The sequence below is a fragment of the Limulus polyphemus genome, unplaced genomic scaffold (assembly GCF_000517525.1).
Source record: "Limulus polyphemus unplaced genomic scaffold, Limulus_polyphemus-2.1.2 Scaffold1124, whole genome shotgun sequence".
Taxonomy (NCBI): Eukaryota; Metazoa; Arthropoda; class Merostomata; order Xiphosura; family Limulidae; genus Limulus; species Limulus polyphemus.
Window position 1 is genome coordinate 42,310 of NW_013666734.1, and position 14,463 is coordinate 56,772.

General features: G+C 34.4%; 1 protein-coding gene across 1 annotated transcript in view; it reads right to left on the reverse strand.

Annotated features, from left to right (window-relative positions):
* Positions 1–392: 392 nt before the first annotated feature.
* Positions 393–14,463, reverse strand: part of LOC106462240 (tyrosine 3-monooxygenase-like) — a 91,728-nt gene continuing 77,657 nt past the window's right edge. Inside the window, exons 8-13 of the mRNA XM_022389436.1 lie at positions 13,972–14,117; positions 7,813–7,948; positions 7,270–7,396; positions 4,560–4,655; positions 2,795–2,928; positions 393–1,531 (exon numbers count right to left, since the gene is read on the reverse strand). Coding sequence (XP_022245144.1) covers positions 1,363–1,531; positions 2,795–2,928; positions 4,560–4,655; positions 7,270–7,396; positions 7,813–7,948; positions 13,972–14,117 — 808 coding nt within the window. The 3' untranslated portion in view covers positions 393–1,362. The remainder of the gene's footprint in view (positions 1,532–2,794; positions 2,929–4,559; positions 4,656–7,269; positions 7,397–7,812; positions 7,949–13,971; positions 14,118–14,463) is intronic.

Below are 14,463 nucleotides of genomic sequence, written 5' to 3' on the forward strand. Positions count from 1 at the left end.
TTTGTAAACTTCACCCTCGGTCAGAGTTTTTCGAAAGTTAATTGTCTTTAGAGAAAAGTACTGCTTTTATTCCTCATATTGAGCATCTTTCCCGAAACCTTGCTTTCAAAATACATATATATATATGTATATATCTGTGGACTTTTGTTTAGGTTTCGTAGGAAGCGTTCTTTGTCAATCAAAACACGAATGTTTTGTCTGATTATTTTCTCTGTTTTGTGGGTTAGTTATATTAATGAAAGATGCCAACTCGGCAAACCTCAGTTGATTTACTGAGTCTTGAATAATTGCTTAAAATGCTTCAAGATCTTGTTAATATTTTTATTTCACAAGGAAATGTTATGCACTAAAGATTAGTATATAGAATAAGTTGACATAGAATAGTAAGTTACAAAGACATTATATTTTTTGCTTTGCCAAACATCATATATTTAATATACTTCAACACAGCTCTGTACAACAATAAATTTCGTTTATAACAATAGATTCATTTCCTCGAGGGATTAGGAAAAAAAACACCAAATTGAATTCACAGTTAGTATTATTGAACTGTTTTTCGACATTGTTAGCATAGGTTTAGAGATAACGACATTTGATAATGTATACAACAATCTTTTTGAAATTTAATATCAGACTTTTAACTTGTGATCGCAAAATATTAGCAACCAGTTTTAATTTGAACAATAGCAAGAATACAGATTTTATATCACTGAATATATACGTTGTTACAAAGCACAAATACGTAGAGAGATAAACAGATGGCGAGGTACAGATAGATACGCATATACTTGTAAATAGATACACAAATAGATTGATAGTCAGACAGCAAGGCCGGTTTTACAGGACCGGGTAAAAGCTGAACAAGAATCAATATAAGAGAACGAAAACTGAATAACTTAAATTTCCAGACTTTCTTAAGACGGTGAATTTTGATTGAGAATTTAAACAAATATTAAAAGAAAACAATATTCTAATGTCATGTTAGCGTATAAACTTTAAAGTCTCAATTTCAGTCTCATAGTATGAAAAATATTCAATACATAAATGAAGACGTCTACAATTCTACTCTTTTTCAGTTGAGGAATAGACTTATAATGAATCAGATTTTACCCAATAGTTTTTTGGTTTGATTTTCATGAAATAGTTTCGCTGTAATACCTATCATGCATGAAAAATGTATATATATATATTATTTCTTTTGGGGTAATCTTTGGTTAGCTTAGTTTTTACCAGGTCCTGTCCTGACAATGTCAAAAGATAACAAGTACTCAAAGATTGTTTTTTACCCAGGTTCACAACATCCCTACAAACGTTATCAATATCCAAAATTACAAGATCCCGAGAGTCTTCTGACATATATGGCTACTGTGCTTTAAGCTTATTGACGGCGTTGTTTAGCCGAGTGACATCAGCCTTGAGGGAGGATGCTAGTTCTTCAAACTTGTCAACAGAGTCCAGGATGTGCACTGATTGGCTAAAAGAATTGTACCAGACTTCAAAAGCTCGAGGTAGACGAGCAGCTACATATTGCCTAAAAATATTTAAATTGTTATTAACTAAATATACTCAGACGAAAAAAAGCAGTCACACAACAATACACAGTACTTAGAAATGACGTAACAAATTAGTTACTTAATACTGTTGTAGTGTAGTTTCTCAGGTGTCGTCTTATTTTTATTTTTTTCAAAGAAACTCACTTGTTGTAACTTCTACAAAATTAAAATGGTTAATCACTGTTGACTGAGATACTTTGTTGTAATGTTGCTGTTTACAGAACCCAGCAGTATGTTTTGTGTTTCCACACACATAAAGTATGTTCCAACTTTGCAAGACTTTTCTTGGGTAACTGCACACTGTAACCAATGGAATGGCGATTTTTGCCAAGTAGGTTTTTGTATGTAGTGCAGTTCCAATATGTACGCCGTGTTAACCGTTATATATACATATATACCACTGTTCTAAGCTTGCTAGATGAACACTTAAAGTGATCATGTCTGATCACTTGACCTTACTTTAATATTCAACTTAAATGTGCAGATTCTGTATGAGGTCAACTTTGTCAATCAGGGTTTTTATTTTTTTATGAGAAACTTTCATTTACACTTTTTTTTTCGACAGCGACTCGCTTACGTATGGTCGAAACTTCTTCACTCTTTAAAATTATTTGTTTTTCTCGGTTACGTTACCATTATTTGCGGTCCACTAAAGACCTGGAATTTGGATCTCAGAATCTACGTTTTGCGCCCCTCTTCGCACTTAGGGATCGTATGTACATTATAAGAGTCAGAGTCAATCACACTATTCGATTACACAACAGTAACCCAAGAATTGTCAATGGAAACTGTAGACTAATTGTCTTACATCTAGTCTAGCAGTTCAAAATTAGAGACGACTAACGCAGATAGCCCTTGTGTAGCTTTGCGCGAATATTGGAAACAAGCAAACAAAAACGTGTTTATGTTACTAAATCAACAATAGCACTTAGTTGCTAAATTTGAAACACACTGTTATAAACAATACTTAACAATTATTCATATCACAAAAACAATACATTATTTTTAGCTGTAAGAAAATATAAAGAAATGACTTACCACTGCGTAAATATAAGACTTATTAATCACAAATATGCGTTTTGTTTAAATATATTTCTACATTTTAAAACTGTCTAATGTGAACGTATGCTCATGCATATGTTTGTTACTTGTATATAATATATGACATGACAACTGTTCTACATTAAATAGAGAGACTTAGTGTATCAGAAAGCCAGTGTTTTGCTTTTACACTTAAATACCTAAACTTTTCTTTAGCATCTTCAAAACTTTCGGCCACATAGTAAGTGTCTTGATAATCTTGGTCTTGGTAAGGTTGGATTGCTGTTTCTTCAGGCTGAAACGGCAAAAGCTGTGGTTTTCCTGAGAGAGCGTGCTAATGAGAGGCAATAAATATATTTCAGAACATTTGGTATACAGATACAGTTATATGCTAAGATATACTATTTTAACATGGAACTAAACTCTGTCATGAAGAGTTGGAAATTCATTCAATATTTTACATTTGCAGTCCATTGGAACTCGCAAGGTATCTCCAACTGACGTTTTGAGAACACCGTAAGTGTTCAATGACTTATTGAACAAAATCTGCATTTTCTTGTGAAATAGTTACATATATCTAGCATTTTCTTGTGAAATAGTTACATATATATCTAGCATTTTCTTGTGAAATAGTTACATATATATCTAGCATTTTCTTGTGAAATAGTTACATATATCTAGCATTTTCTTGTGAAATAGTTACATATATCTAACATTTGTGAGAAATAGTTACATATATCTAACATTTGTGAGAAATAGTTACATATATCTAACATTTGTGAGAAATAGTTACATATATCTAACATTTGTGAGAAATAGTTACATATATCTAACATTTGTGAGAAATAGTTACATATATCTAACTATTGGTGAGAAATAGTTGCATATATATCTAACATTTGGATTTCTTTTTGTAATCAATCAAAAATTCCTCAATCGTTGACATTCAGACACAAACTTCTAGATATAGTTTCATTGAAACAAAACTTCTAGATTGACACTTACACTATAATTCTATATTCCCAAACCATAATATTACCCCCGCCACAAGTGGATCATGTAAAAACCAATTAGTCAGGCCCACACCTTAATACTATCCCCACCACAAGTGGATTATTTACAAATCAACTACTGAGACCCAAACCATAATACTACCCCCGCCACAAGTCGATCATGCACAGACCAACTAGTCAGACTCTCACAATAATATTCTCCCAGACCGTCACTCTTCATGGATAGAACAAAAACACACACTCAAACCAAACAATGAACAATAGGATTCTCCATTTCACATGACGATTTTGCATCATTCTTCACCTCAATTTTCATATTTTAAAATTCCTTGAGAGCTGACAAATATTCTTACAAGAGATACAACTGTTTTACAAAGTGCAATTTTAATTGGTAAACATTAATAGTAGCAAAGATTCAGACCACAAGATCCGCCAACAGAAGCAGTTACAACATAGTAAGTGATGAAATGGTTGGTGTATCTCCTTGCTTTCAGTTCATCATAACGACAAAGAATAGTTCTGAATATAAAGATCTGCGCCGTTGCACATATCTCATCGTTCTGCTCTTTATCTTCATTTCTCCATAAGAAGAAGACCTGCTCCGTACATACGCATCTCACCGTTCTGCTTTTTACCTTCAGTTCTCCATAAGAAGAAGACCTGCTCCGTACATACATATCTCACCGTTCTGATCCTTACCTCAGTTCTCCATAAGAAGAAGACCTGCTCCGTACATACGTATCTCACAGTTTGATCCTTACCTTCATTTCTCCATAAGAAGAAGACCTGCTCCGTACATACGTATCTCACACTTTGATCCTTACCTTCAGTTCTCCATAAGAAGAAGACCTGCTCCGTACATACGTATCTCACCGTTCTGATCCTTACCTTCAGTTCTCCATAAGAAGAAGACCTGCTCCGTACATACGTATCTCACCGTTCTGATCCTTACCTTCAGTTCTCCATAAGAAGAAAGAAGACCTGCTCCGTACGCACGTATCTCACCGTTCTGCTTGCACAGTCCGAACTCCACAGTAAACCAGTAAAGCTGTCGACAAACACAAACACACATATTAGTCCTTGCGGTACTTTAATAATTGGTATAATAAGTGAAAACAAATATTTCAAGTTAGAAGACGTTAACACATAGCTTGAAATGCAAGCACGTAGTTGTGAGAGGTCTATGCGTGTAGTGAACAAAGTATCTAGTACGGAATGCAAAACAAAAACGCATTACATTAAGCATGATTTAATAGTTAGGAAAACAAAGAAATGCGTAAATTTTATCCATGAGCAATTATGAAAGAAGGGAAGAAGATACCGTTCGATTTGTTCTTCTTCTTCCCAGAATGTCTGTGACACACCATCCACAGTGCTGTTTATTATAATTAGTATATTCATTTATAAATAAAGGAAAAATATCACCCATTAACTCTGACATGTTTTTGAAGTGCAACAATGACGTAAGCCGAGAGAATATATCATTGTTATATTTTTTTCCCTTAAGATAGATACAGAACATTATAGGAAAATTACTTTCTGTTGCATTACTTATTATCCGTTTTATAAGTTTTTGCAACAATTCATAAAACTGTGCTATTAAATAATTTCTATTTAGAAATTATTCGAGCTTGCCCGATACGTTAACTAAAAGAGAGATTAACTAAATTTAAATTGATTAATTTTATAACAAAATAACTAATAGTGAAAATGTTTAATTACTTTAACCATGAATGTAGGCTTAAAAACTCCACGGTGTGATTAAATTATACGGGACAAAATATATTTAGGATCAACAGATTTTTGATATAATAATTTCAAGCTTCTAACTTATAACTCGAATATTACCAATAAAAGTGAAATTGCTGTGTCCTTAAAACAAAATCATAACACGTGAGTATGGAATTGCTCCAAAGGCTCTTTCATATATCACCGCTACTGGTTTGAAAGTGCCCATATAGTGATACCATGGCTCAGATATGAGTCTTTGGGTGGAGTTCTGGAAAAAGGATATTTTTATTCCTCAATCAAGGCTTTTCACAATTTTCAATGTGTATAAATGAGGTTAACATTCGTCCCCAAACCCTGTGTGAGCTCTATGTAAATAAAGATATGGAACAGGTGCTGCTCAGTCATTGTGACATTAACGTCCTGTTCAATGTAAGCAGTGACGAGTCTTGTACAGTGGGGACGAGTATAATCTTCTGTCAGAATCATAGCACATGAGACAATGATTGAAAAGATCTAGTCGTTTTTCACACAAAGTTTCGAATACAATCCTTGGTGTGTAAATCAAAGCGTCCGATAGAAAATAAATCTGACAAAATTAAAACACACCAGACACTTATTGACAAAATCTCGTCGTTTTTTGCACAGCAATCCAAATACCATCCTTGGTGTGTAGATCAGAGCATCCATCAGAGAAACAATTCTGTCAGAATCAAAACACATATGACAATGATAGGCAGGATCTCGTCGTTTTTCGCACAGCATTCCAAATACCATCCTTGGTGTGTAGATCAAAGTGCCCATCAGAGAGCCAATTCCGAATCTGACACTTTTAGATGACTGTTACAGCCTGGCTCGTCCTCGAGAAGATTTAAATTCCATTACCGCCATTTTAGATGAATCTAACAGTCTTACTTGCTGTATACGTGCTTTTCAATGTCGTGGCAGTAACTTTCATCATACTACAAGGTGATAAGCTTGGACCTATGTTTCACTGTTAGTGTAGAAGTAACTATGAAGTTTCATAACACTGTCAAAGCGATTTAGTTTACCAAGACTTCCACCATAAGCTTGTTTTATGGAGTACGGCCTCCCGTTCTCAGGCGTTCAAAGACACTGTTGGGTGTCTGGTGTCTTGCCCACATCTGGACCTTGCAATGTTCCAGAGCTAATGTCAACATGTATTTTACAATCTCAGTTCTAAAGCATCCCATCAACTCTATTGACCTCGTCTGGTCGTTGGTGACATCGATTAAATATTTCTTTGATATGATATGGATTGAAAAACATAATATTTGACCACAAATTCAAACATTACACTCGGTTTAGAAAATTTTCCAAAAAGTCTACTGGCTCTGACCAATTCGAAATGTACTCACAATCCAATCTTCTAACAGTTAGTTTTCTGATATTCGTCGAGAGTTACTCAAGGGATGTCTGTGCTAGCCGTCCCTAATTTTGAGCTGATAGACTAGAGGAAAGACAATTAGTCAACAGCACCTATCGTCAATTCTTTGGCTACTGTTGTCTAACCAGATAGTGAGATTTGACCTTATAACGCACGCGCAATCACAAAGTGCACAAAGTGATTTACTATTATCATTTTTTGGGCGATAATAGAACTTGAATGTTGGACACGCTGATCTATTGCCCGGCACGCTGACCACTAGGCCACGCTCGCCTCCCCCTCCCCCACTCACTAACAGACACTAAACGTACAAAACACTGTAACTTCGTGTTTTCAGAAAAAAATTTAATTCTAGTTGATATTTTTTCTTATTCTTTAATACCCGAAACGTAATAACTACATTACAACAAAGTTATCTTAACGTATAACACTTATGCAACGAGTAACCGAAATTTAATGATTACACAACAACACGTTTACTTACGTGTATAATATCTGAAGTTTAACGACAACAAAGCTTTCTTACCGTGGCGAACTTCTCTATGTCCGTATCAGAAGCGCCCAAAGAAGCAAGCCCAATCTCTTGGGAAAACTGCGCAAAACTGGGATCAGCAAGCATAGGGATGTGTCCCAGCAACTCGTGGATACAATCACTGTGTTTAGAGAATAAACGGGGCTACTAATGTATCTTATTATCGTATTCGTTAATCACCAGAACTACCTACAAGTTTAATCAGCTCATAGATTTACATCGCTTACTAAAATTGATTGGTTTTATAGCTCAGGAACATTTGAATACAGTCAATATATTAGAGAACAAAAATAACTCATTATATACCACCATAATATTGTGCTGTATGAGAATGAATATATCTTATTTGCTCAAATAAAACAAATAGTAAAAAATATACAATAAACAGTCGATTTGCGTTAATTTTTTCTTGCTTTTGTAGCTTTAGACTTTGTTAAATACTTTTCATGATGTGATAAATATATTCATAGACACGAAAATACCTTCTGATTACATACTGTTATCACACAGAAACTAGAAAAAAGAAATCAAACTTACGGTTCAGGTGAATGGTTGGGAGAAGAACTGTGTCTTACATACTGAGTCGCTTGGAACACTCGGAATGCTAAACTTGCCAAAAAGTCACGTGCAGTCAAAAGACCAGCTGCTGGTCGCACAGTAAAACCCGACCTTCCTGATATTAAAACATATTTTTCAGAATTTTATAGCAATTAAAAATGCGTATCTGCAATTAGACAATAAATATTTCAATGATAGGCTCTTGTTCTTCATTCTTCAGCACTTTAAAAATACATTCTTTCAGAATTAGTAGCAAAATTATTTTTACTGCCAAGGTAAACTTTCAGTTTTTGCTTAGCTTTTCAGGACTTTTAATCATTGCCGATTACATTTATAAAGCTGAAATTGTGTTTTTTGTTGAATTTCGCGAAAAGCTACACAAAGCCTATCTGTGCTGCCCTAATTTTACAGTTATAGATTAGAAGGAAGATAGTTAGTCAACCACAGCAAACTCTTGTCAGACTGAATAGTGAGAATTGGCTGCCACTCTTATAACGCACCCTCGATTCCAAAGTGCAAAGCGCGATTTTTTGTTTATTTTTTTATGGTTACGAGATACGGACCACGAAACCTCAGATCCACAGTCCGACACGCTATCCATTGGACCGCGCTTGGCACAAACTGTACTGAGAAACCTGTCATAATGGAGAACAGTTTCTAAAACTCAATAGCAGAAATGGTATCACTTGACCGAAGCTTTTTCTGTAGGTGAGATTTATCTTGTGAGGAACAATGGTCCAGAATGTTCCTGAATGTAAAGTATTTAACAGGTTTAATTATCTTTCCCAGAAATTAAAAAGTGGTTCATAACACGGAGAACTTGTTCTGAAACAGATTCTCAGAATATGTCCTCTTTTGCTAAAGACATTATTTACAAACGAAAGAAACTTAACCTATCTATATATGTAAATAACTTAAATAACTCAATTCCTTGATATGTTTAGCCTTTATAAGCCAGATAAAAAGGAATCCACCTAGTGGCTCAGCGGTAAGTCTGCTGGCTTACAACACTAAAAATTAGGTTTCGATACCTGTAGTGGGCAGAGCACAGATATCCTATTCTGTAGCTTTGTGCTCAACATCACCCAATAAAGAAAAGGAAATAGAAATGTGAGTTTGAGTAGTACTTGTTACACTGAAAATATTTTACTGTCTTAAATGTAAATAGTAAACTTAAATTATTTGATTATGAAACCAAGTTAGGCGTATATTCATTAAAGATTAAGAAAGAAATTTGTTTTCTAAACAAGTTTTCAGGTGATCAAATTCAACTGGTGGGCTGATCTTATAAAATTATTTACGATTTTTCTAAAATATATAAAAATAATAGTTGTTTTCAGACCCATTGTTTCTATCTTCAACATTATGTAATCATAAATTAGCTGGTTTTCTTGTGTATTATTTAGACCTTTTTATTAGTGTCCAGTAAATATTTTAAAATAGTTTTGAATTTTTTCAAAAGTGCAAATATTTTTAATTTGATCTATTTCTTTGCAATGCTAATTTTGGGATGAAATAATTCGAGTTAATAATGATTTGATAGTCAGCGAAAATTAAGCATTTACATTTTGTGTATAGTGCATCATTCATCATTAGACTGGGATGTAGCTACGTATGAAGACTGGTCCTTTAGTTTTGCTAATTAGTGTTTGCGTTATTATAAACAGAAAGTACTTAGTTGGGATCTTCAGGCTTATAAATCTCAGGTAAGCAGAGAGCAAAAGCATCATGGAATTTGTAATATATCAGAATATCATAGCTAAGAAACAAAAGAATTGTTTAATAGTTCTGAATTTGAGTAGTTACAAATGTGGATATTTTTTATTTCGTTTAGATCGTGAGGACATACTTTTTACCGAGTGATATTTTTAGTAGAGCGATTTTGTACCATGTAATTTGAGAAATAATGTTGGTAGCGTTTTAATACATCGTGATGATTTTCTCTAAAAAGTAAAGAGTAAAAAGTTTTCGTGTATGATTCATCATACTCTCAAAAAGTATTCTACACTCCTCATGATAGAAACTTTGATGTCCCTAAGCTCCATTAACTTCAGCAAGATTTGCTTGTTTGTTTGAAGTTAAGCATAAACAAGTTGCTTGTTTGGAATTAAGCACAAAGCTACGCAATGGGCTATCTGTGCTCTGCCCACCACGGATATCGAAACCCAGTTTCTAGCGTTGTAAGTTCGCAGACATACCGCAGTGCCACTGGGGGGCACTTTATCAAAATGTGATTCTTCTAATAAAAAGCAAGAATTACAAAACAAAACAAAAAAATCTCATACAAATATTTCAACCAGTATTTCCTCCAAGTTATCTTTCGTATTGTGTTTGAAAGTACCGTTCTTTTCTTTTTCTTTTTTATTTCAGATTAAAAACGGAATTCCTGTACTTAGATTTGGTGTGTCCTAGCTCTCAGATGTGATTATATGTTATTTTTCAGAGTATTTATATACAGTTCAATATTTGTTTCCATTTCCTCGACAGCTGTGCCGGTGGTGCACAGCGCAGAAACCATTTTCATATTGTGTTTGTTGACTCGAGCACTTGAAATTTAACAAGAGCCTCGTACGCATAATGTTTGAAAGAGGGTTCTAATTTGTGAGATCAAAAGCCAACACATATTGTACGAAGCACAACCAGCATGTAAAGCACGTGCTACAGGGGTCTTGGGACATGCCTCCCCAGAAAAATTGTATATAGCTTAAACAATTGCATGGCTGTTTACATAAAATCCACAAACATCCAATGAAAAGTCAACAAACTTTTGCATATACGTTTGACTTGTTTTAATATACTATTTTGAAACACGTGGACTATGTTGCTGTTTGTGTATTGCTGAAATTTATCGCCAACAAGTCACAGAGACCTACTGTACAGAATCCAGCCTACAAAACCTGACAGTAGCAATACGGCTTCAGCTTCCAATTACAAAGTGTCTACAGAAGCCATTGCATGCAACTATTTCAAGCCAAAAAATGTTAATACTTCATCAGAATAATGTAGACTATGTAGAAAATGTTAAATACCATAAGCAGCTTGCTATAACTATATAAGCATAATTTTCTACATCACAAAAGCCCCCCAGTGGCACAGCGGTATGTCTGCGGACTTACAACTCTATAAACCGAGTTTCGATACCCGTGGTGGGCAGAGCACAGATGCCCATTGTGTAGCTTTGTTCATAACTTCAAACAAACAAACAAATACATAACAAAAATAGTGGGTTCGTCCGACTTCCCCCCCTCCCCCATGTACGTGCATGAAGAATATATTTTACCTTTTCATCTTGTGAAACCTGATGTTAATGTAAACCAGTAAGTCCTCTTTTTTGTTTCATTATCATTATAATAGTTAAGGTTAACTTAAGACGTACATTCTGTGTTTCATTATTATTATAATAGTTTAGGTTAAGTTAAGATATATATATTTTGTGTTTCATTATCATTATAATAATTTAGATTAACTTATGATATAGACTTTATGGTTCATTATCATGACAATAGTTTAGGTTATCTTAAGATATACATTTTGTGGTTCATTATATTGATAATGGTTTAAGTTATTCTAAGATATAAATTTTTGGTTCATTATCTTGATAATGGTTTAGGTTACTTAAGATATACATTTTGTGGTTCATTATCTTGATAATGGTTTAGGATATTCTAAGATATAGATTTTATGGTTCATTATCTTGATAATGATTTAGGTTACTTAAGATATACATTTTATGGTTCATTATCTTGATAATGGTTTAGGTTATTCTAAGATATAGATTTTGTGGTTCTACTTTAATAGTTTAGGTTATTCTAAGATATAAGTTTTTTATAATATAGCTTCATTTACTAAATATAAATATTTGTAATACAATATGCACAATTCTTGCACGAGTTGCACAGCGAAAAAAAATATAAAAAAAATATATAAATTCAGAAGCAAGTTGAACTCGTGCCTTGTTTAAGAGTGCAATTCTTTGTTCTGGCTGATATCTGACAAGGTATTTATAAAGTAACTTCTCAGAATTATCCTGAATACTTTCTTTAATCCACCAACGTGTTGAACATAGTCGTCTAGGTCTGTCATTGTTGATAGTTCTTGTTTGTTGATAAGCGCAAGGCTACACAATGGGCTATCTATGTTCTGCCTAACACAGGTATCGAAACCTGGTTCTTAGTGTTATAATCCTTCAGACTTACCCTTGAGTCACCAGGATTACCCTTAACAGAGACAATGAGTTTGTTTGTTCGCATTCTTATGTAAGATTCATGGGATAATATCACACAACTAGGAAACCGAAAATGCGTTACTTCTGTTGGTATAAGCCCTAACCAGGGACGTAACCAAGGTGCGTTTTGTTTGTATCAGTCATAACCAGAGGCGTAACCAAGGTGTTTTGTTTGTATTAGTCATAATAAGAGGCGTAATTTAGGTGCAAGCACTGAGGGGAGTCTCTCAATTAAAGTGAGATTTTAGGATTTACAGAAAATAAAAGATAACTACGAATAAAGAATGCTTTAATTATAATTCAATTTCACGGTTTTTCATTAATTTAATTGCTTTTTATCTGTATTCATGTCTTCTTACATCTAAAAAATTCGCAACTGAAAATGAATACAATATGTACCTACTAAGGGATAAAGGAGTAGACAGCCTCTGTCTAGTTTGCTGATGTATACTTTACAAAGAATGCGTGTTGCTTAGTGCAACTGTGAAATAGACAACTAACAAATCAGCGGGTACCAGCACAATGAAATTTTAAATGGCTTTAAATTTAAATTGCTTATCAGGCAGTGGCCATCCACTGGGTTCAAAAGTATATACATCTTAAAGGTAAAGTAACTAATAACTTATTCAGGTATAAACAAATGTTTGGAACGGCTTGCCAAGTGGCCCGACAGGTGAGGAAAATTCAATGTTTCCTATGATGAAATAATTAGATCTTTTACTTGTTGATATCATTGATTTAATAAGATAACTGTCCATGTTACATGTGTATTAGTTGGGTAGATTACCCAAATGATTGTTGTTCTACCCGACGAAAGTATCTCTAGCTACTTAATGGGGGGTACCCCTCCCCCGTACACCCCAGTAGCTATGTGCCCCTGGACATTAACTAGATTAGGAACACGAGTGTAGCGCCAAATATGTATATTCTTTGGTGATGATTCTGATAAAACCACACATGTTTGAAGCATCATCTGTGGTTTTACAACGTCTCGACTATTTTCTTATAATACATTACTTACTTACTCAAATAGGTATTTTACTTTCCCTGATTGAATTTCACCAAGGGCCAGTTATCTCGTTTGTTCACATACCCTATGATTCTGGAATACTGGTTCTTGATCTTTACCTCCTTTGTTGTGTCAACAGTGATCTCTTCTACACATTCGTTTGCATACTGTATGATTATAGAACACTGGTTCTTGATCTTTACCTCCTTTGTTGTGTCAACAGTGATCTCTTCTACACATTCGTTCGCATACTGTATGATTATAGAACACTGGTTCTTGATCGTTACCTCATTTGTTGTGTCAACAATGATCTCTTCTACACATTCGTTTGCATACTGTATGATTATAGAACACTGGTTCTTGATCTTTACCTCCTTTGTTGTGTCAACAGTGATCTCTTCTACACATTCGTTCGCACACTGTATGATTATAGAACACTGGTTCTTGATCGTTACCTCCTTTGTTGTGTCAACAGTGATCTCTCTCTTGTTCACATTCGTTCGACTTAATCTAGTTTACACCATAATAATTGTTCTTCATGAAATTTGATAAAATACATAGTGACTCAACCACTACTGTGTCTTTCGTATCCTAGCCGGCCCGACGAGCCCCGGTATTGGGGAAAAGACCTCATCGGCAGTGGATATAACAGATATAAAGCGGTTGACATATTGTTATATATTCTTCTTTACTTTCACTCGTAAGATCTTAGAATTCTGTAAGATATTAAAAAACAATGATAAAACAATTCACAAAAATATTGCAACATATCTAGAACCCGCACCCTTCCTTTTCTATTGTTAACTTTTGTAACACTAATTTAAAGGGTGCAATAATTTTGAGGTTAAGGGTTACTTCGCAATAACTTTGTCGTTTATTTTATGTTACAATGATTAAAACATACTTTTCAGAAATTTTGAGACGTCTTCCAACTGCGGGATGTTGTTAGGTCCGTAGCCACACTCTTTTTCCAACAAACGGAATACTCTGATGTGCTGTTCACAGGCAAGGGTAGGGTACAAGTGACTGATCTGCTGGTACACGGCTCTCCTGTTGAAAATGGTTCAGACGTAATAATAGAATATTACACTATCTATGGTGTTTTGAGTCCGTTTTACTTCACCATATAGTAAAACTGACTCAAAACCCCATAGATATTATATGCACTTCACCATATAGTAAAATGGACTCAAAACCCCATAGATATTATATGCACTTCACCATATAAGGAGACTTAATGGCATTTCTTTGGTTTACTGACCCAAGCTGTGCTGATGAGCCTTGAATAGGCAAAACTGCAGTCCATAGCAGAGGGTACAGCCAATTAAGGAATGCATTAGGCTTCTACGTCACAGATTATCTTTTCTTTTTTCACCAGAGGTGAAATTGAAAAGAT